The sequence below is a fragment of the Ambystoma mexicanum genome, chromosome 1p (genome assembly GCF_040938575.1).
Source record: "Ambystoma mexicanum isolate Mex_15411 chromosome 1p, UKY_AmexF1_1, whole genome shotgun sequence".
Classification (NCBI taxonomy): domain Eukaryota; kingdom Metazoa; phylum Chordata; class Amphibia; order Caudata; family Ambystomatidae; genus Ambystoma; species Ambystoma mexicanum.
Genome location: NC_090921.1, coordinates 1,050,151,891 through 1,050,173,256, shown reverse-complemented (window position 1 = coordinate 1,050,173,256; position 21,366 = coordinate 1,050,151,891). Strand labels below are relative to the sequence as shown.

The following is a 21,366-nucleotide window of genomic DNA, read 5'->3' as shown; positions in this document are numbered from 1 at the left end:
AATCTATCCTCAATAATGAAATAATTCTTGGTGAGCGCAATTTCCGCCAACTGCATGATGAATGGAATCGGCATAGTAATCAGAGGTTGTTTAGCCTGTAACACCTTTTCTATCACCTTTAGGATTTCCATTTGTGGTATTTTAGAGTATAATGACTGTATATCCATAGTAACTATGAAGTATATCCTCATCATTCAATGTCATCTCTTCCAGGTGGACCAGAACAGCAGTGGTGTCTTTAGTATAAGATTTCATTTTCACCAGCTCATCTTTCACAAAAAAATCTACGAATTGCGAAAGTGGTTCGAGGATGGATCCTATGCCAGAAACTATCAGTCGTCCTGGAGGTGGTGTGGTTCCCTTGTGTGTTTTTGGTAGTGAGTAGAAAGCCGGGCAGCGTGGATATTTAGGGCAGAGGAATTCTGCTTCTTTCTTACTTATATATCCCTCTGCTTCTGCTTCATCTATAACAATATTAATGAGATCTCTAAGTGTACTTGTGGGGTCACTCCCCAATCTCCTGTAAGTTACTCTGTCTTCCACTAGGGTGTTCAGCATAGCTTCATAGTTGTTCTTGTCCATGATTACTATAGCGCCACCTTTGTCCACCGATTTGATAATGATTTCTTCATTATTTTGTAAGTCTTTAAAGGCTTATCTTTCATGTCTGCTCAAGTTATGGAAAGGACTATGATTATTTGCTTCCAGCTCTTCTATTTTTTTAATCATGGTTTTTTCAAAAGTAATTTACTCAACAGAGATCGAATTGGGAGGGGGATAGTAAGAGGATTTATTGTGCAAGTTGGTTGTATCTTTTCTCCCATCATATCCGCCTTTTGCAAAATGTTGTTTTAACCTGATCTTCCTCATCAATTCAATAAGGGTTTGAAATGGGTTATGGCTTGCAATTGGCACAAAGGACAGGCCGTTTTGTAAAACCTTCAAGTGTACTCCCGTAAGTTCCATTTTAGATAGATTGACTACCAGAGAGTTATTTTCGTCATTACTTCTGGAACCGTTATTCATTGGTTGGGGCGTTCCGTTCGTACCACCCTCTGTTGCGTGTGACCCTGGGTGATTGGTCCTGGCACCATCCTCTTGGTCGGCCTCGTCATCATTTCTTCGGGGGGAGCGCCTCAGCGCCCATACAAGTTCAAGCATTAATAAATGCCCCCTCTTGTATTATAGCTCCAATTTATTATAGATAAGTGGAAGGAGAAAATCACGCCTGACAGAGACACGCTGAGACGCTCTACCCGAAGAAATGACGAACAGACAACTGATTTGCACTTTGTATTTTTAAGAAACCAATAGAGTTTGCATACTATTTGTCCTGAAGAAAGCGGGAAGGTCACGAGAACCGCTGAAACCGGTTGACAGACAGAGAAATAGGCTTGGGCGGGCTGGTCCCAGCTGTGGTAACTAAAGAAACACTGAGTGTTATCTTGGTAAAAGATAAGCAACAACAAATTAATTTATAAATTAAGTGAATGTTATTAGATATTGGTGATTTAATAATAATAAATTGAAACAATAGAAATATTTTAATCCAATTAAGACACACCTATTGGTAGCGATGCAAATAAAGTTATATGCAATCGACTACCAATTAGTGTGCAACTTTTTAGTTCAGTGAAAGTAGTGAGAGAGTTAGGGTGAGTCCTCTTAACACCCTTGATAGGTGTTATATACAGCGCTATCTAGGGACAGGAAGAATGGCACAAGGGACTAATAGAATCTGTTTAGGGACGTGTATGTAGAGTTAAGGGAACTAAGCTTGAGGAATAACTTTCTAATAATTAATGTTCTGTCTCTCAAACAAAAGTGTTCAATTAAAATGCCTTATTAGTAAAATATGGCTATATATCCCAGAAATCCATTACTCTTTAATTCTATCTATAAAGTTGATGTAATTTGTGCGCCCGTGAAAGCTATGTACTTAAACTTTTGATATGTGTAACAATGTTAAACATTGTTGATTTTTGTTTCAGGTGTTGTCTTTCAGACTTGGGTTTTAAACCGTGTCCGACTGGTTCCATTAGACAAGATTGACCAAGTTGTGATGTCGTATGGTGGCCTGCGGGGTGCAGTTGCCTTTGCATTGGTGATCCTGCTGGATGGCTCAAAGGTCAAAGCAAAAGCGTACTTTGTGGCAACAACAATTGTAGTTGTATTTTTTACAGTTATGTTTCAGGTGAGTGAGTTTGTTTACTAATTACTAAATGTGGTTGGCTTTTAAAGGCAGAAAAGGAAGATCATACATTATGCCAAATCTATCAGAATTGCACACCCAGTTTAGATACTGATACCATCACAAATTTGAAAATAAGGGCATAATAAAAAATAACCATATAATGGTGTGGACAAGGTGGCTGTTATGTAAGTCTTACATTGAAGATCTCCCAATCGTCAACTTAAACATCAGGGTAGGTGCATAACATTGAAAGGGGTGCTCTTTACCACATGCGCCTGGTTGGAGAAAAAGGGTTATCCCTAAAAGTGACTGTGACTTGGGTGTCATAGGGCCTCATCACAAGGATGGCGGTAACCCACCGCTGCTACCATCCAGTTGCTGCTGTCGTCCTAACACTAACCGCCTGACTTCCCAGTGCCACCGGGACATTACAAGTCCTGGCAGAGCAGGAAGTCAGGTGGCGGATTTGGTAAGTCCCCATTCTCATGGAGTCCCATAGGCGTTACGGCCCGCCCACAGAGTCGGAGTGTGGTGGTCTGGAAAGGGTACCAGTATGTTGCTACCGGCATCCTTATTTCCAGACCGCCACACTCATAATGAGGCCCTATAGGCTCTTGAAAAAGGATCAAAGAGTAGAATAATTCCAGCCCTCTATCTTATTGCCTCTTCAGATTGGCATCAGGTCTACGATTGGATGCGAAATGGGTCTACATTTGTGAAATGCACTAATCCTGCAGTTCTGATGATGGAGCTCTGCCTCCCAGTAGATGAGGCCTGCTAAATAGGCGGTTAAGTAACCTACATCAAAGACATGCGTCACTCTTAGGACCTAAATCAACACCCTAAAATGCATGTATCTAAAGCTGCCATCTCCCTGGAGCAGCATGACCAAATGCGGAATAAAGCATATTAACGCTGGATGAAGTGGTATTAACCTCAGTAAACAAATGGGACATTAAAGGAATGGTAATCAAACTTACCATGGAAGGACCATCTCAATAGGTCAATTTTGGCACTGAACAAAAATGCAATGGTAGTGGATTATGGGGTGATTTAGCATAGAGGCATACATATTAAATCATGCAAACATCCAAGTCAATATCTGGTCTGGAGCCTAACAACTTGAGCAGCAGCAAAAATCAATATAAGACCAACAGGAGGACAGATGGAATATGTCCCGACGAATTAATATGGGACTTTGTAGGTTTACTCTTAACACAAGAGAGGTATCTGTTCTTTTGATAACAGTCTGTGACAAGATCACAGACTGTCAACTCGACCAGGCTATGCCATTCCAAGGTCCTTGAAACCAGTTGTATCCCCAGGCGAAGTCACTCAGCTCCGTACACAAAGGCCAACTGTCCAGCAATGCACAGGATCAGACAAAAAACATTTACCGGATCCAGTAGAGGCAAATATGGAAATTAATTTTCAATTTTAGATGTTTCCATAGTGCTTTCAAAGGCATTTACTCGGCCGACTAAATAAGCAATCTCAGTTAAACAAGCCTGCATTTTATTTATATTAGCAGCAGCGCAAGAGATCCGTTAGGCACTCAAGTTGCAAATTATATTTTAATGCTTTAATGTCATCAACATGGGTTTTCAAATGTTCAACACTTGTCTGTTCTATCATACTTATGTATACAGAGTAGTGATTTATTTTTCATTAATTTCACTTTATTTCAATAAAAAGGACCTTACCATAAAAGCCAACATATGCATGACAAAAACAAATACAAAATCAATTTACAGAATAATTTAGCATATAAACAAAAAATACATATTCGGCCTATTAATTCGATTAAGAGCTAACTAGCAGTACATATTTTTTTTAAAAATAACTATATCCAACATCAATCCAGACTAAGGTGCTTCCATGCGTACAATGTATGTTTTTATCTACCATGGGAGAGAAACGTCCATAGAAAAACAAATAGTTGTAACTCTATAACGGGCTATAGTTCAACAAGCATGTTGGGTAATGACCATTAGATAAGTCATACAACACAATTTCTTTCTTATAAAAGAAGGTTGCTCTATTTTGGTCTTCTGGTCCAGGCCCGAATAAAAAACCAACCTGTTGTGAAAGTAGCTAAGGGAACCGTAGCACTTAAGCAGAACCTAAGGGCCTCTGCCACAGTTGTGACCTGGAACTGACGAGAAAGATGATTTAATTACATATTTGTAAGGTCCTTATACATGGGACAAAGTAACAGGAAGTGAACTCTTTCTTCCCTGACCCCTGGGCAAAAACCACAATCTGAGCTCACGTTGTCATTTCATTTTCCTTTTAACAGACACCAAAGGTAAAATGCTAAAGCAAGCTTTAAGAAAAAGAGAACACATTGCCTTAGGATTCATAATATCAAGATAGTCTTCGTAGCCCTGGACCTGTTTAAAGGTCATGTAGCCACTAAACTGCAATGATGTATCTAATCTCTTTGCTATTTCCTTCATCCTATCCACCTTAAGGGCATGCTGGGCTTTGGCTTTTGGGGTTGCGTCAATAGTCATGGGGTGGGCCCAGAGCTCTTCAAGGTTCAGTCTTTACGTGCGTCTCCCAGGGGAGTGGTAATCCACCCACCTGGGCCATTACATCTTTTAGGACTATTAGATATTTTATACGGTTCACATTTTTCCACAGTCTAATCTCATACAGAAGCAGCTTCATTCTGCATATTTGTTTAATAGTCTGTAAATCTAGTTCCATGAGGATCTGCAAAGTCGTGGCCCTTGTTAAAAGCCTCAATATATTTTTAAGAAAACCGTTCTCTCCCACAGATAGATGTGCAACATTAGTCCAGCCCCATAGTTCAGCGCTATAAAGAGCAGCTTGTCTAGCCTAAGCCTTATAGGCTTCTAAAGCCACACAAACAGCACCAGCCCCATGATATTTAGCAAAATTGGCTATTGAACCACCAAATCTAGCCAAGGTCAGCTCCGTCTTTTTGGATTGTTCACCCCAGATACAGTCTTCATGCACTCTTATACACAGGTAGTCATAGTTTTTTACTTGCTCAATCCGTGACCCATTTAGGGCCAGATCAAGTAGTGATGTCTATGTATTTAACTGCTGCATGTGAGCTTTTATGAACCATCAGAGAGTGTTCAAGAAGTGTGGGGTAGTGGGAGTGCAACAGAGGGAGGAGCTACAGGGGAAGGTGTGGGAATGACAAGTTGCACAGAGACAAGGAGCAGAGAGTACAGTACGATGCAGTCAATGAGTAGCAGGAACTTACAGAATGGGATTTTGCATGGAGAACTTGGTAGCTTGCAAAGGGTGTATGTCACAACATTAAGTACTTTGTTGAGGTGAGCAAAGGATTGGGGGCAGTAGAGTAGAGATTAGATTTTAGGAGAGTTGTGTGTGAGGTGTGGGCAGGTTTTTGTAATGTTTATGATGCTGAACGTGGAAACAATGGCAATGGTGAACTGGCAGAGTGTCAGGTCTCTGTCAGGTCTCTGTCAAAGAGATTCCCAAGTTTGCAAGCCATAGGTGAGGAAATGAGAAAGTCATAGAGGAAGGAATAAAGGGAGTTTGTGCGTGTTGGAGGCTGGGAAAAAGACACCATACTGACCTTTTAGATGTGCATGCTGTGACTGTGGTGATTTGTGGCACATGCAATGTAGTGCTCGCACCTGTTGGACTAGAATCCTTGTTGCATTGAGTGCTGTTCTTTACTGCTCCAGATAGTGAACTCTGATTCTCAATTCCCAGGATTTGCATAGCACCTAATAATGGCTATCCCATTTCTATTGTTCACATGTGCACCAGTGCTGTGTGCAGGGAAGAAGCTCCTCACACTTTGCAACAGACAGATTTTACCTCTGCACAGGGAAGAAGCTTTTGGGGGAAGAAGCGATACATGACCAGTGTATTGGTTCCCATTGTCTATTTTGACTGGGCCATTTCATCCTGGAATCCTCCTTGTACCACCTGATCTTACTCTACTGCCTCCTCAGCCAGTGTAAAAGTTCTGTTAAACCCCACACCTGTCTCCCACATAATGTGCTGTGGAGACTCTCCACCTCATCGTTCATGTATCTCCTGTCCCTGCTCTTTCACCATAACCTCAATGCTTGAGCATTGCCCATACCAATAATTGCCTGTCACCCCAATGGCTATGTTGTCTAGTTTGGTGTTTCCCTTGCCTCCCACAATACTCCCCAGTCTATCAAAGGTGGGTGCTTGTCAACAGTTTTTTCATGAGTATCACCCCATGTCATCTCTGGCAACTCACCAAAAGCCATTTCAGAGACCCCAGCTCTCAGTGAAATCATTGCAGCACCAACTCACCGAAGTAGGGCAAAAGAAGCATCAAAAAGTTAGAACACTTTGTAAACAAGTAAATATTAATCCGCAAGAGGGAAAGGGTATGAAAAGAGGGAAATTAAAGAATACAAGAATAAAAAGTGGGATGAGGTCAGTAGGATAAAAGGGAGTTAAGGGGAGCAACAAAAAGGCTACTTCAATGAGTGATATGCAGAAGCGTTGACACTATTGGGTGCTTGACAGGTCCGTCTGAGGCATCGCTTCTCATAATTGCCGGAAGAACAGGGGAATACGAAGATGAGGGCTGAGTATTCATCAGGGAGAGAAAGGAGAGTTGAAAATGCCTTGCACAATAGTTTCCCTCCCTGTAACATGTATGCCAGAGGTAGCATGTAAGATAATATCAATATGTGGAATGGTTGCTAATTACATGTCATTGTACCATTACATGTCAATGTGTTAAGCAATTTCGTAAGCATGTACTATTTCAACAAGGGTTTGGGAGCCTCTCTTCTGAAAACAAACATGGGTAAAATACCATGTTTGATTGGAATTTCTCCCATTCAGGAGGTCTAAAACCACGTTTGTTTTCACTGCACCCTTCAGAGGAGAAATATCCGTTTGCATATCATTCTGGTCCCAACCACAAGAGTAGTCCAGCACCAAAATTCTAGGCAATCCTCCTCTGAACAAGGATACCAACAGCAATCCCAGACACATGTTTCCGCCTTGTTGGTCCTCCTCAAAGAGGTGAATCTGAGCCTCTGTAAAGCACAGTGTGGATTACCCTAGGTTACTTAGAGTGGTGCCCCAAGTTTTACAAATTAAACAAGAGTGTGGGAGCCCCTCTACTGAGAACGAACATGGGTCAAAAACGTGGTTGTAGACCCTCCTGAGTGGAAGAAATTCCATAGAACAGGCTATTTGACCCATGTTCATTTTAGAGGGGCTCCCACATTCTTGTAAACATGTACAATGCTGGTTGTAATGGACTGAGTTGGAGGAAGAAGCTTCCAAGTTAAGGCAACCCAGCTTTGGAACTCACTTCCTTCCCCCTTCAGAGTAGAACCCTCATACCAAAAATGTGGTCACAACCTTATAAAGCTGCTCAAAGACTCTGACTGCTAAGAGGACATCGGACATCTTACTGAACTGATCTCATATACCCCCAGATCTTATATAGATCACACTTTCCTCAATCTCAGTCTATACTCTTGACACCTTCTTGTAATTATACTGTATAAATGTATTGTAAATATGCTTATTGACCTTGTATAACTACACTGTAACTGTAAATGCATTCATATGTACAACTAAGCTGTGAGTAATCTTATGCAATGCGCCCTAATACCTTTTGGGTCTGGTGCGCAATACAAGTAATAAACAAACAAACAAGCAAACTGTGCAATGGCATGTCATTACGTTTGACACAGTGATACATTAAGCACACAATGAATTGCTTGTCTGCCCCCATGTAATCAAGTGCTGTCCCACATGCTTGCAATAAGCTGACATGAAACCCCACTGAGTTTAAGTGAAGCAGCACTTATTTCATCTGTGCTGTCATGTGCCACTCAGAAGAACATTTCCTGGATAAATCCACTAGCAACATTGTTTTGCCATTTGGAGAACTTGCGTTAAGTCTGCATGCTAGATGACCCGTTTTTAGTGTTTTCCCACACATGCACTACCCTACCAAACGATGCCTGGCTACTTTTTTTAGTTGCCAAGAGGAGGGGATGTCTAGAAGAGTTGACTTCAATTATACAGCGTTCTCCTGAAAGTGCTTCTACCAATGAAACAATGAATAGGAAATAGTCCTTTTGTCAAGAACCAAAGGAAAACATTCTATATTAATCAATTGATTACTTTCCAAACCGATTCTGTACAGTCACACGAATAGAAATGGAGTTGGAAACAATTGCTCCTTAACTTAATGTGGATTGCTTACATTTGGTCCATGCATTACAGGGATGGGACCACTTCTGTTTGCGTTTAAGTGCAGAAGTTCTCGTTTAGTTCAATATTTCAATTTTCTACCACATAGTGGAACACAAAAGAGTGAAGAAAAGGCAAAATCATCTTTGAACTTTTGTTTTCCATTATGTGGAAATTTGTACATTCCTTCTGAAATTAATGATTACGGGAGGCATTTCCAATGGATTCCTGTGGAATATGGCTCTTTGTGTTAGGTGGTAATTGCAGGTGGCTTCAACAGGAATCCCCTGCATTAAGCTCAGGATGAAACTACATGCTGGCAGTATAGCAGCCACAATTGCCATGTAGAGCGCAACCAATAGACAGAGATCTAAAGTCAGTCCTCCTCCCTAACTTAAAATCCAGCAGATTCGTAAGATGTCTGGTAAGTGTACCACTCTTTTTAATGAGCCGCTGCACCTGGGAAATTAACTCAGCCTTTATCTTGCAGAGTGTGTGTATTCATCCTGAAGCTTCCCCAAATAATTTGACCTTTGGCTTCAACATTCTTGTCTCAGCTTCAGTTCTCCTCTGCCAAGATTGACAGAGAAGAGAACTCACTCCTCTGAATGAATTTGATAAACTCTTGAGTAGATATCACTTGACCTATGTATGGAGAGATATTACTCTGCTGCAACAGTGTTTCACTCTACCTGAAAGTGCTGCAATATTGTTTCAAGGTGATGCTGAAAACTTGAAACACTTATTAAGTGGGTGTCTAGTTCGGGCAGATTTAGAACTCCATATGGTTACAGTGTGCTTGATGTTGGAAAGTTAAATGTAGGCTGCTTTGGTAAGTCAGCAATACTTATTGTAAGGATGTCGAAGAAGGAGACAGACACAAAAGTGGCATGGTGGTGGTTATACACCTTTATTTTCAGTGCCAACAACCTATCTAGCCCCATCTATGAGGGGGTTACTGCCTCAAAACGAATCCTGAAGGGTCCATAAAAGTCTGTCAAAACAAGCTCCACCATCCAGTGTCACAATCTACTTCTATTCCTCACACTATAACTAAAGGATACACTAACAGAAAGTTCCTCTTTAGGAGAATGATATGATATGATATGATATGATATGATATGATAAGAATGGCTCACTTATCCTGTTGCCTGGATAGCATCCAAAAGAATGTTCTCATACAACATAAATGCCAGCGGGAATGCCTCCCTTCACTGATCTTGCGGGCCTCACACAGCCCTTGTACAAGGTCTGCGTCCAGGCGAATGTCTCCCTTCTCCTTGTGTAGGTCTACACAGTTTCCAATAAAGTCAGGAGGAATGACTCCCTTCTCCTGACGTCTCTAGCACAACTACCAGGTTGGGACCAGGAGAATGACTCCCTTCTCTTGGTATTACTTGGCCCCGTTCTTTCTCACAATCTTCAGCTTGATGTACACTTTGCCACTCTGGTTTGTTGTTAGCAAAGTCCCTTCTCTGTTGATCACTGGGCTTAATGCCGCCACTATGACGAGGAAGTTCTCTTTGCTTGCTCAGTTCCCTTTTGTTGGGGTCCCAGATCCTTCACTGGTAGCCTTTGGGCCTATTGTCACCATTGCAATGAAGAAGATTTCCTCTAATACTTGCTTTCAGGTCCCAGACCCTTCTCTGGTGGTCAGTGGTTCTCTCTTCCCCATTGTGATGAGGAAGCATTCCTGTAATACTGTCAGTACTTGCTTTCAGGTCCCAGACACTTCTCTGGTTATACTGTCTCCTGTAACTCCCGTTATTTTGTGAAGAATTATAGTACCTCACCGGGACTTCCTGGGATCGCAGGTCTATTCTTGGTCACTGCTGGTTCACTGCTGTTGCTCTGTAGGCTGTGTGGTACTGCTGTGCTCTCTAGCTTTTTTCCCGGGTTCGTTCCTGCAGAACCTGTGGAGGACTACCACAGCACTTCGCCAGCATCCTCTTCCCTCCGATCTTTCAGCAGCACGTGGATCTCTAGCACTGGTTTGCCTCCACACCTATTGCCAGAAAAGGCGGGGTTTGACACGGCTGAGCTTGACACATTTGATTGTCCTTTGTTACATTTTGCACCTTGTATCCAGTTCCTCCCATGCAGATTGTAAAGGCCTTTGTCTCTGTTGACAACTCATGCCTCCTCAGGTCCACCTCTTACCAGTATTAGCACAGTCAATGACCTTCATGTCTCCTGTGCTCTTCCCCGTCTTAGTACTTTTGGCTCTAGGTTTGTCTCCGGTATTGCAACAGTAAATAGGTTTACTTTCAATAAAGTGGTTCTGAACAGTGGGAAGGGCTAGGCAATGCTGGGGAGTGACAACATTCAGTTGGCTGTACCGCAGGTGATCGTTCTTGTCCCCACACGGGGAGTCCCTCCAAATGAGGTGCTCACGCATTATATCATGGGAAAGTGCTCCCCCTTGTGGAGAAGTGACAACACCTTGTGAATCATCTCATAATGCACCGTCTCCCACTCCTGCATTGTCTCAGCGTGAGGGTGCAAGCTGACAGTGTCTTTAGCACAGCGAATGGTTAACATGATGCATGCACATTAGAGCTCCAGTATATGGGATGGATTAGAAGGGCGACAGGAAACCAAAAAAAGAACTTCTTAAGTAAGGCTTTATTCATTATATTATCCTGTACAATGATAATAGGTGAAGAAAGGTTTCATAAACAAACCCTCACATACAAACACACACAATTGATGCCACCCAGCTGAAAAACATGCACTTACCTTTAGCAACACGACTGCCTCTCTAGAACAACTCTTGAGCCAGAAGTACCTGGCAGTGGTATGCTTGTGTTCCTCCTCACCATCCATCATTTTGCAAGTAAGTACATTTGACTACTGTCACAGATGGCCTCAAGTACAAACCAATTCTCGAAGGCAGTTCATCAGATTATATTTTTAGAAGAGGCTCACTAAGGGCTGTCCCACCCTCTCTCATCTAGTAAATTCTGCTCTCTCCCTGACCCATGTTTCCCTCAACCGCAGGATTGTCAGTATAGATTGGTTACCCCTACCATATAGAAGCTGTCTAGCGACTGATGATGTTCTAAAGGCAAACATGTTCTCTATCTAGAACATCCCTTCGGGAAATTTTTAGGTGGTCCCTAACCTAAGTTCTCCATTATAGAATAACACCAGTATTTGTGCCTTCCAGACACTCAGACCTCACAGGTTCTTTTCCTTCTACATCCTGATATTCCTCTTCCTGTCTATCTCTGTCACTCTCCCTGTTTTACTACTCTCCTCCTTACTACTTCACGCACCATCTTTCCTCTCTATCCCTTACACTTTCCCTTCTATCCTTCCAATTTCCTCGCTCTGCTACCTTTCTCCACCTTCCAATCGTACTCCCTACCAACCCCTCTCCACACCAATACTAATACCCCTGTCTCACACCACTACTACTATCCCCTCAGTCACCCTCCTCTCACTTCCTCATTCACTGCCTACACGCTCTCGCTTAGTCTCACTCACTCACGTTACATGCAAATTCAGTCCGGCGTATCACTTTATCTCACCAACCATTACCTCACCTTGCATACTCCTTCAGCAATTCTCCTCCAACACATGACCAACAATTTGCACAAGCATGTTTATTTGCAGATCAATGATGTTTGTGATAGGCATAGTAAGTGCAACTGTTTGAGATTGCCATGACTCTGGTGCACAGAGCAACTATGGATAACTGGGCACAACTGCGTCCTTAGTGTTGCAGTCTGTGGTCCTTTTATGGAGGCTGCAAGTGTAACATTTGTGGATGCTTTAGCAAACATTTATTTTTGCCTTTATTCTGCTTGTGTTTCGCCTCTCCTTTTGATTTCAAGTATGCAATGCTGTTGTGTGTGAGTCACTGAGTAATCATGACTTTTCATTGCTCTTTTGAGGAGATGAGGTCTGCACCAGGCTAGATAAATGCACCATTGTTTGTGGGGGTGCAACACCTTCCCTTTTCTTTTGCCACTGCATGGATTGTGCGCCTTAGACCATGCTACAGCTGGTTACACTCTGTATGTCAGGAAGTGTGTTCACCAAAGTTCTCAAATAAGCATATTTTCTGCTGTGCACTTGTACAGTTTTTTTATGGTGTTTTTCCTTTAGCATTGTAGTAGTAAGGCTGGTGCAAGTTGTCATGTTGTACTGACATTGGCCATGTGTAACATATATGGGGTTTGAAAATGTGGATTTGTTTTGTTTCTCCATTTATTTTTAGAGGCATGCTAATGTGTTTCGTGAAATGCTGTAATTGCTGTGGTGTTCCGTACCAAGTCACATATTCATTGGCTGTATGTGATTGGGAGAAGGCAAATTCCAGATAATTCAGGGGATATGGAATGGTTCTGTGAAGTTGAAGGAGATTTTGCAACCACAAAGGGCGAATGCCCAGCTGCAGGACAATAAGACTATGAAGGGTGGAGAAAGGGAAGAAACCATAACAGGCTTTGAAGTGCCAAGACTCTGGCTACAGTCTACACGAAAGAATAACCAATACAAGCATCTTAGCAGGGGCACAATCTTATCAGTGTTCAAGAAAATAAAGAGCCTGTATTTATTCTCTTCAGTGGACATAGAGTATGTCAGATTCACAGAACGTAAAAACTCATTCAGGGTGGAGCTAGGGCTGAGCATGATAAAGGCATACGAAGCAATTCTAAAAGCAGCCAGGGCTCTAGAAGATCAAGGTATAAAAGTGGACAGAGAACCCAATGAAACAACCCCAGATAGATCCATTCAACCGCAGGAGACCAGAAGGGCAAGAACACAGAGCCAAGTAAGAGTTCCCTCGGGAAGTAGATCTGAAGGATCGACGGTCTCGGGTGAGACTATAAAAGAAGAAATTCTTTTAGCCGCCCTTCCCAAATTCCTTGCCCAAGTCCTAACGAGTATAGGCCTGCGTTCAAGACAACTTTAGTCAATCAGGCCTCCATGTGGTGAGCTGGAACTCGCGGGGTTCCAACACCTTTAGATCGAAAAGTTAAAGACTACCTTTTGGGTAAAATGGATATTTTGATTTTCCAGGAAACCTGGCTGGTAAACGCAATAGAGATGGAGGGCTTTACCACACACTGGTGGCCAGCCAGTCAAAAACCACTGGGCAGACCAGTGGGAGGACTCCTACTGGCATTTAAAAATAGCTCAGTGAAGGCCGCCACCCTGATATTTAAGAATTAAGTGAGCATTTTGGCCAGCGTGATCCATCTTAATTTAGAGATATCAAACCCAATGGAAGTGGTGATAGACGTGTATTGGAACCCCGCCTCTTCCTCACTTGAAGCATTTTTGGCCGCCTTAGATGCCCTAATGACAACAATCAAGGCAGAGATGGGCAGGGCCAATATAATAGTGGCAGGGGACTTCAACTCCATTTGTGTACAGCATTTAAGTGGGGAAGAGAGAGCTGAGAGGAAAATAATCTCTAGGAGAGGGCTAAATTGGTTGGCTTTCATGAGGTCTTGAGATCCTAAAATGCTAAACGGGAGCTCGGAGGGGGATAAAGGCATTTCTACGACATGGAGGAGGGGCGACTCCTCGTCCACGCTCGATTACATCTTTGTTAGCTCAAGCCTTTTTTTCTTTAATGTCCACACTGAAAATAAAACATGAGGGAGGCAGTGATCACTCCAGATTAGAATTGTCTTTTCCAGATTTAGTAGGACATCCTCGGATGTTACACAAACAAGAACTGGAGGGGAGCAAAGGAAGAGTGAGGCTAGTTAAATATAGACATGGGGGGGAAAACCTAAGTAGAAAATTAATAAGAATACCAAACTCCATTTTAATAGACCACTGTCGGTCAGATAATTACTATATATATAACAAGGAGGACCGTTTTGGGATTTCCTACTGTGAGTTACCCAGTTCAGTGTTCACACTCACGAAGAACACAGTTTCTTTGTTTAGAGGGAGAGTTGCAAGGGAGCAGACGTGCCTCTAATTTAATCCACAAGCGAATGTTCATGCACAGTGTCGTGCTAAAAAACACATATTAGACCATGCTGGATCATGCGTTTGCTGCTTCTTAGATGAAAAGAAAAACAACATTTTTTAATAGGTTTTCTCTATTAAACAAGGTGTTAAAAACAAGCGAAGAGTGATAGACTGTTCTTCGATAGCTTTTTCAATGACATTTTCAATCAATTTTTTCTCTTAGTTTTTTCATTAGAAAAGGGGATCCTCAGGGTTGTTTAAATTGGGGATCCATGAACCAAATGCACTGACTCCAGGTAGTGTCGTTATGTTCTTGGGTCAGGTCATTTCATAGCCGACCGGTTTCTGTGGTAAGGGGTGATTAAGCCACATTCATCAGGGCTCGAAATATGGACCAGTAGGTAAAAGCCCTCTTCATTACTGGTGCAGCATTGTCTGCATTAATAATATACCTCTCCCTGTAAGGATGACAGCAGGGGATAGGGAGAAAGAGGTCACCGTTTTAGAACCTATGGTGTAATGATTACATAACACACTGCACACAAAATCTGAAAATGGAAGGGGAGTCTTACCCTGTCCATGTTGCTCATTTGCGCACGGAGGGATAATGGCGTCCTGGGACCTAAGGGCCAGAAAGGACAGCGTTATTGCCATATGGATTGTGCATATACACAATCGCTTCGGTGCATGTAAGTATCTATTAATTGATTTACATAACCGAGGATCGCAGTTGAATGCTATGCTGCGCTTATGGCGTGCCTGCTCACAATTGCAAACATAACTCGCGGGCGGGATGCGGTCTGACACAATCCCGTCCGCGCGCTCATCTCGAAAGAGCCATCTCCCGTTGATCGGGGACAGCGCCTACTGTGTAGGCACAAGAAAATTACCTGCAGCATCAGTCTGGGTCTCGCGAGCAGTGCGCGAGAGGTTTCGATGCTGTGGCTCGCCAGATCCTTCTGTTTATAGTTGTCATGGCGGTAGGGTCAAGAGTGTGTTTCCAAAATGGCCGCACAGAATGGGACACTAGGCCTCCATTTTGAAGTCAGGTTGAATGCCACTGAATGTCCGATATCTGACAATGCTTGTCCGGCAGGGGCCAAAATTGATGGGGGTGTGTATATGCATGGACTAAGTGTATGCACAGGCACCGATTAACAGAGGCTGGCGGTGCTGGTGGGTGGCATCAAATGGCACCATCCACAATGCATACGGAGGTGACAGAAGAGGATGCATGTAAAAACACAGAATGTGTACAAGTAAGCAAAAAAGCAAAAGATTAGAAAGGCACTTCTTCATAGGGTGGCTAGGGTTTGCCAGCTCGTTGGTTCGTTCAGGCCAGTCTTGTCAGTTTTTAGACGGAAAATCTTCAGAAGAGGAGGTCATGTATGTTGCCACCCCTGGTGGGTACTTTGATTTTCTCAATGATCGACCATGTAAAGTCCGTTGGGTTATGCTTGCGATCAAGGAAATGTGTCACCAAAGGAGCACTGATTGTTGCAGTCCGTATGCATGACCTATGTTCTGCCAGGCGTATTCTAATAGGTCTCATGGTCATGCCCACATAACGTTTCATGCATGGACAAGTGATGACATAGATGACATTACAGCTATTACAGTTCGTTAAGTTCTTTTGGATCCATGGGAAGTGCCATCCAATGTCTATACTGGTTGATCTGGTGGTGTTCGGGCATGCACTGCAGGACCCACATGGTGTGTGCCCAGTGGCAGGCTTTTGCCCCCACAGGGTGTTAGGTCTGAGTTCGATGTCCTTATAAGAGTGCACCAGGGAGTCTCAAATTTTTCCGCCTTTTTATGGCGAATCTGGGAGTGTCCAGGCATGAGTCGCCAATGTTCAATATAGGCCGGAGTTTTAGAACCTCCTTCTTGATTTTATTAGTCAGAGGAGAAAAACTGAGCACAGCTGTGATTTGTTTGTCTGATTCTTGGTGCTTGGTGTGATGTTCCAGGGTTTGTTCTCTGGGGATGTTCATAGCTCTTTTTCGGGCTTGTCTTACTAGACGTTTCGGATAACCCCTCCATCTCAATTTTGTGGCTAGGGCTGCAGATTGACGGTTGTAATCTGTCAATTGTGAGCAGTTCCTGCGATAGCGGAGGAACTGTCCAAAAGGTAGATTCTTCTTGAGACTGGCCGGATGGTAGCTCTTTTATGTGAGTAATGAAGTTCTGTCTGTGGGTTTGTTAAAGACAGTGCTCATGATGGTCTCATTCCTGATTTCCAATGTTAGGTCAAGGAAATGCACTGTACTTTTGCTATGGGATTCAGAGAATCTCAAAAAGGGATTTTGATTGTTGAGCCATATCATGAAGGAAGAGAGGTCTATTTCATTGCCTGCAAAGATCAGAAGCACATCGTCGATGTATCTTGGCCACAGTTTTATTCTAATCAACCAGGGATTGTTCGGGTCATAGATCTTTTCTTCCTCGAAATTCGCCACGTATAGATTTGTGAGGCTTGGAGCGAACGTGGCGCCCATTGCTGTGCCAGATAATTACATCAACTATATCTTCTCAATTGTACCCCCAAAAAAGCCAGCGATAGGAGTCAAACAGCACCACTTATACGGGTTTGACGAAGAGTCAAGAGCAAAGCAAAAAAAAAAGAGAAACAAGAAAAGAACTATGTTGGCTGAAAAAGAGGAATCTGTGTTTAAAGGCTTATAAAAAAAAGAAGCAAATGACATCAAGAGCAATTATAGGCACTGATCCAAAAACCATAGAATGGCTCGCCTGCAAAACGACGGGGAACAGATGCTGAAGCTCTTGGCGGAAACGAACACCAGAGGATTTTGGTCGGTTATGGGCCAATTGGATTCCCAATCAAACAGTTCTCTGTGTAATCTGGTCACGGAAACTAAATGGATTGAACATCTTTCAAGAATTTTTGAGGAGCCAAGAGAGGAAGAGAAGATAGAGCCGCAAGACATCGAGTGGTCTTTGAACTTGGACGTTGAGGAAATCCTGGAGATAATAAGAGGATCGTCCAAAGCACCCGGTCCTAGCGGCCTGACATACCAGGTCCTGAAGAATGAACCAGAATTCTCGGATGGGTCCTTGAAGCATCTCTTTAAGGAGATTCGGATCACCAAACAGTTTCGCCCGGCATGGAAAACAGCCTTGGTTATTCCAAGGGGGGGACTGGACTGATCAAGCGAATTATCACCCAATCACCCTCTTAGATATAGAGAGTAAGATTTGTATAAGATTGGTAGTCCTGGTAGTCAGGAACTCACACGCTGGGTGGAAAACGCAGGGGTGCACGTCCCGATTTCAAACAAGGTTCAGAAGGGGGATGTCTACAGCATTAAATGAGGTGAACCTGAGTCTGGTTAGTGAGATCATCGCAGGGAAAGGGGGCCTGCCATTATACGGGGCTTTGATAGACCTCTCCAGAGCTTTGATCAGATCAGTAGAGGCAAGTTGTGGGCAAAATTTAGACAAAAGGGTGTTCCAGAGGTCCTGTTAGCCATACTGATGGAGCTACATAGAGGTACAACAGTGATGGTTTGCCTAGACGAGAAGGGAAATCTATCAAATTCAGTGGCATTAGAGAGAGGAGTAAGGTAGGGGTGTCTGGGTGCGCCCTTATTTTTTAACCTCTTCCTGTCAGATATGGGCAACAAACTGGAACCAGCAGCATTGGCCAGTCCAACCATTAACAGAAAGAAGATCTTTGGGTTGGCCTATGCGGACGACATCTTCCTGCTGGACGGAACACCCATGGGGCTCCAAAGACTTCTGATCAAATTGGGAGAGTATGCCAAGAAAAATGGCCTGGTTATAAACCCACTAAAATCGAAGATCTTAGTCTTTAAATACCCAAGGAAGAAAGTTAGCTTCGATAGATGGTCTCTGAATGGGCAACTAATACCATGAGTAGACGAACTTCTATACTTGGGCTATAAGATCTATGCCAGCCCACCAAATCAGGAGTCAGATATACTCTCCAAGGCGCAGGACCTAATACCCCATATGAAAAAGATCAATGGGAAGCATTGCAAATAATTGCCGATGATAAAATATTACATAGCTAAAATAGTGCCAGTCATCTTGTACGGTTTATAAGCCAAAGTATCACTCTGGAACCTAAACTGGGCCAAAATAGAAGGCAGAATTTGGAAAAACTCCCCTAGCCTTCCCCTAAGTCCCCCTGGTTGGAACCTGCGTTTTGAACTAGGTCTCATCTCATTAAAGTGCCGAGCAGAATGGAAACTAATTGCACTCTATAGAGAGATAATAAACCCTAGCTCAGGCTCATTATATGAAGACATCAGAACACATTTAAAAAGCTTAAAATCACACATCCTGTCGGGCTTGGAAGGCAGGGTAAGCGCTATCCTGGAGAGGATAGCGTCAGATCCAGAGACCCTGATCACCAACCCGCTGAAGGTTAAATGAGATTTAGAACGCATGGCTTGGATGGACACTATAGTCATGGTGAGAAACTCAACCCCATGCAATGCGTTCTTGTAGGCGGAAGAAAATGTAGGCTTTCTCCCACGCTACTTAGAAAAATACCCGGATCCAAGAGTAAGGTCCAATTGTTTGCGGGCAAGACTGAATCTCCTCCCTACTGGAGAAATCCTGACCATACGAAGACAGGATGAGAGTGCAGTCAATCTATGTAAAGTCTGTGCCAACCCAAGATTACATCTTGATGGAGTGTGAAGGAACTTGGACCTTGAGGTTGGCCAAGCTAAGAAGGTTTATGGATAGGGAGGAGGGAATCCTATCAGAACACTTCTGGGAGAGAATGATCCCAGGACAAGAAATACAATTGACCGCAATGGCGGTGGAAATCCTGAAGAATCTGAACCTGCTAAATTAGGGTGAAAGGGAAGTAGTTACCGACGGGTAAGCCCATCTAGGGAACAAGAAGTTAAACCATCCCCTCAGGTAACAGAGTGTGTGAGGCACCCCCGATATGAAGAACTCAAAATGGATTTAAGGTGTTATAACTCCACAGCAACAAGGCAAATCTGCAAAGAAACAAGAACCCAGATGGGTGGAATGGTGGAGTCCTCCTCACAGTGATATTAGGAATCAGAGACATTATTTTATGGAAGATTTTAGGGAGAATGACACTACCAAATTAAGTTTATTTTCTCTTTGGTGTCTCCTTTTTATGTAAGTATTGTTTTGTAAGAGTAAGAATTGTAAAGGTTCTAACGATGTATGCTTTGAAACATATACAATAAAAACATTTTTCAAAAAGTATGTGATTTCCTCTTTGTTGCCTTTTTTCCTCATTGGTGTAGTAGGAATTTCCACGTATATACAAGTGTTGGCTAAGCAGTGTGGCATAGTTTTCCCCACTCTCCCCACCGTGGAATTTATATTGTGCAATTGGAGGGGAGTTGGTTCCTGGATACCAGCATTGACTACAGAAACCTGAATTCCCTGAGGCCAAAATTTGCACTAATCAGCAACACCTGAACAGGCTGCCTCCCTGAAGATTGCAAAAGGCATGAAAGCACTTGGAGAAGAAGAGCAACTGAACTGCAGAAGGTACACAAAGCTGGGAACTAGAGTGCGCGCCTCACTCCCTCTTTTTTCTAAATAGTTACTTGCCCACCCTTAGCAACCCACAGTGGAGTGGTCAATTGGGTCATGATGGACCCAGTGGAGTCATATGGGGGATTCCCAGACCACTCATTCTTGGTCTCTAAGGTCCGCTGCAGTCACAGGACTACAGATAACCTGAGCAGCCCTAATCCTACCAAAGACCACCAGATTGAAAAGAGGATATCCTTAACCCTTAAGGAGACTCTTGAGTGCACTGAGTACCATTCAAGCTTTCTTGCCAGATCCAAACATTAAGCATAGGAAAAGAAGCCTCTCCCTCTAAGGGAACAATGTTTCAACAGTTCAAAGTTGCAGACATGCGTGTAAACCTATTATTACCTCTGGCACTAGTACCGGGTGGACCTCTTCACATCATGACTCATATTGGTGCAGCATGAGAATACCCACTGTTACAAAGTCACACTCCAACACAGAGAAGCTAACTCATGCTGAACGTGTGAATGAGTTAACAAAGAAATCTCAATCTCCTGGCATTGCAGGAGAAACACATTGCACGTTCTAACAATGAAAGTGTAAATATAACAGAGCTCTCCCTTTGTACAGAGGCATTTTTCAGCTTTATATTAACACATTAGAGGAGCAGATGGACCCAGATGTATGCAGTTAATGACAACAAGGCACCCAGGGAGAATGTGGGACATTCCTTACCTATCCATGGCTCTTGTGGAATCCAGGATGGTGGGAGACATGCATGTAACCTTAGACTGACCCCTTCCCAAGCCACATGACCACCAACCCATGGCCCAATCACCTACCAGCACATCCCTTAGTACACAAGTGTTCTCAATAGCATTAAGCTCCACCCAAGGGGATGAGAGACCCTGCTGCAAAAGACATATTTATCAGTCTGGCCGTGTTGGTTGTTTGAGTAAGTGTTAAAGGAAATAGTTTGGTGGAAGGTGATGAGAGAGAGCAGTACTGAGAGTTGAGAAAACAAGAGTGCTGGAGGAAGAGATGGTTACCATCAGAAGGAAGGACAAAGGTTGTTGGGGATTGGAAAAGGTAGATCATCAGAGAGAACGAGAGTGCTTGGAGGAGGTTGGAATAATGTCAAAGTCTCACCAAGGATGAAGAGGTGCTCGTGAGTGGAAGAGGTTGGAGATCAGGAGGAGAAGAGTTATTGAGCATGGAGGAAGTAGCCTTCAGAAGAAGAGAAAGACATTTGTGGGATGGTTGAACAAGAGGTACCAACAGGAAGCCCACCACCTAATAGGGGAATGCCTGTGGAGGTCCTTAATAGCTGCAGCAGAGAGGAAGAAGCAATAGAGAGACACCATTGCTATACCTGAGGAGTTGGGAGAAGAACATGTGCCCTGCTGGCTAGCAAGAGAGAACAGGGAAGTTCCATTGCATGATGTTGGTGCAGGGCAGAACTTGGAGAAAGTAGGAGGAGATACAAGATTGTTCAATCT

At 43.2% G+C, this 21,366-nt stretch overlaps 1 protein-coding gene across 1 annotated transcript in view; it reads left to right on the top strand.

The window, feature by feature from the left end:
* SLC9A5 (solute carrier family 9 member A5) overlaps positions 1-21,366 on the top strand; it is a 1,894,848-nt gene that overhangs the window by 1,134,048 nt on the left and 739,434 nt on the right. Inside the window, exon 7 of the mRNA XM_069604452.1 lies at positions 1,992-2,194. Coding sequence (XP_069460553.1) covers positions 1,992-2,194 — 203 coding nt within the window. The remainder of the gene's footprint in view (positions 1-1,991; positions 2,195-21,366) is intronic.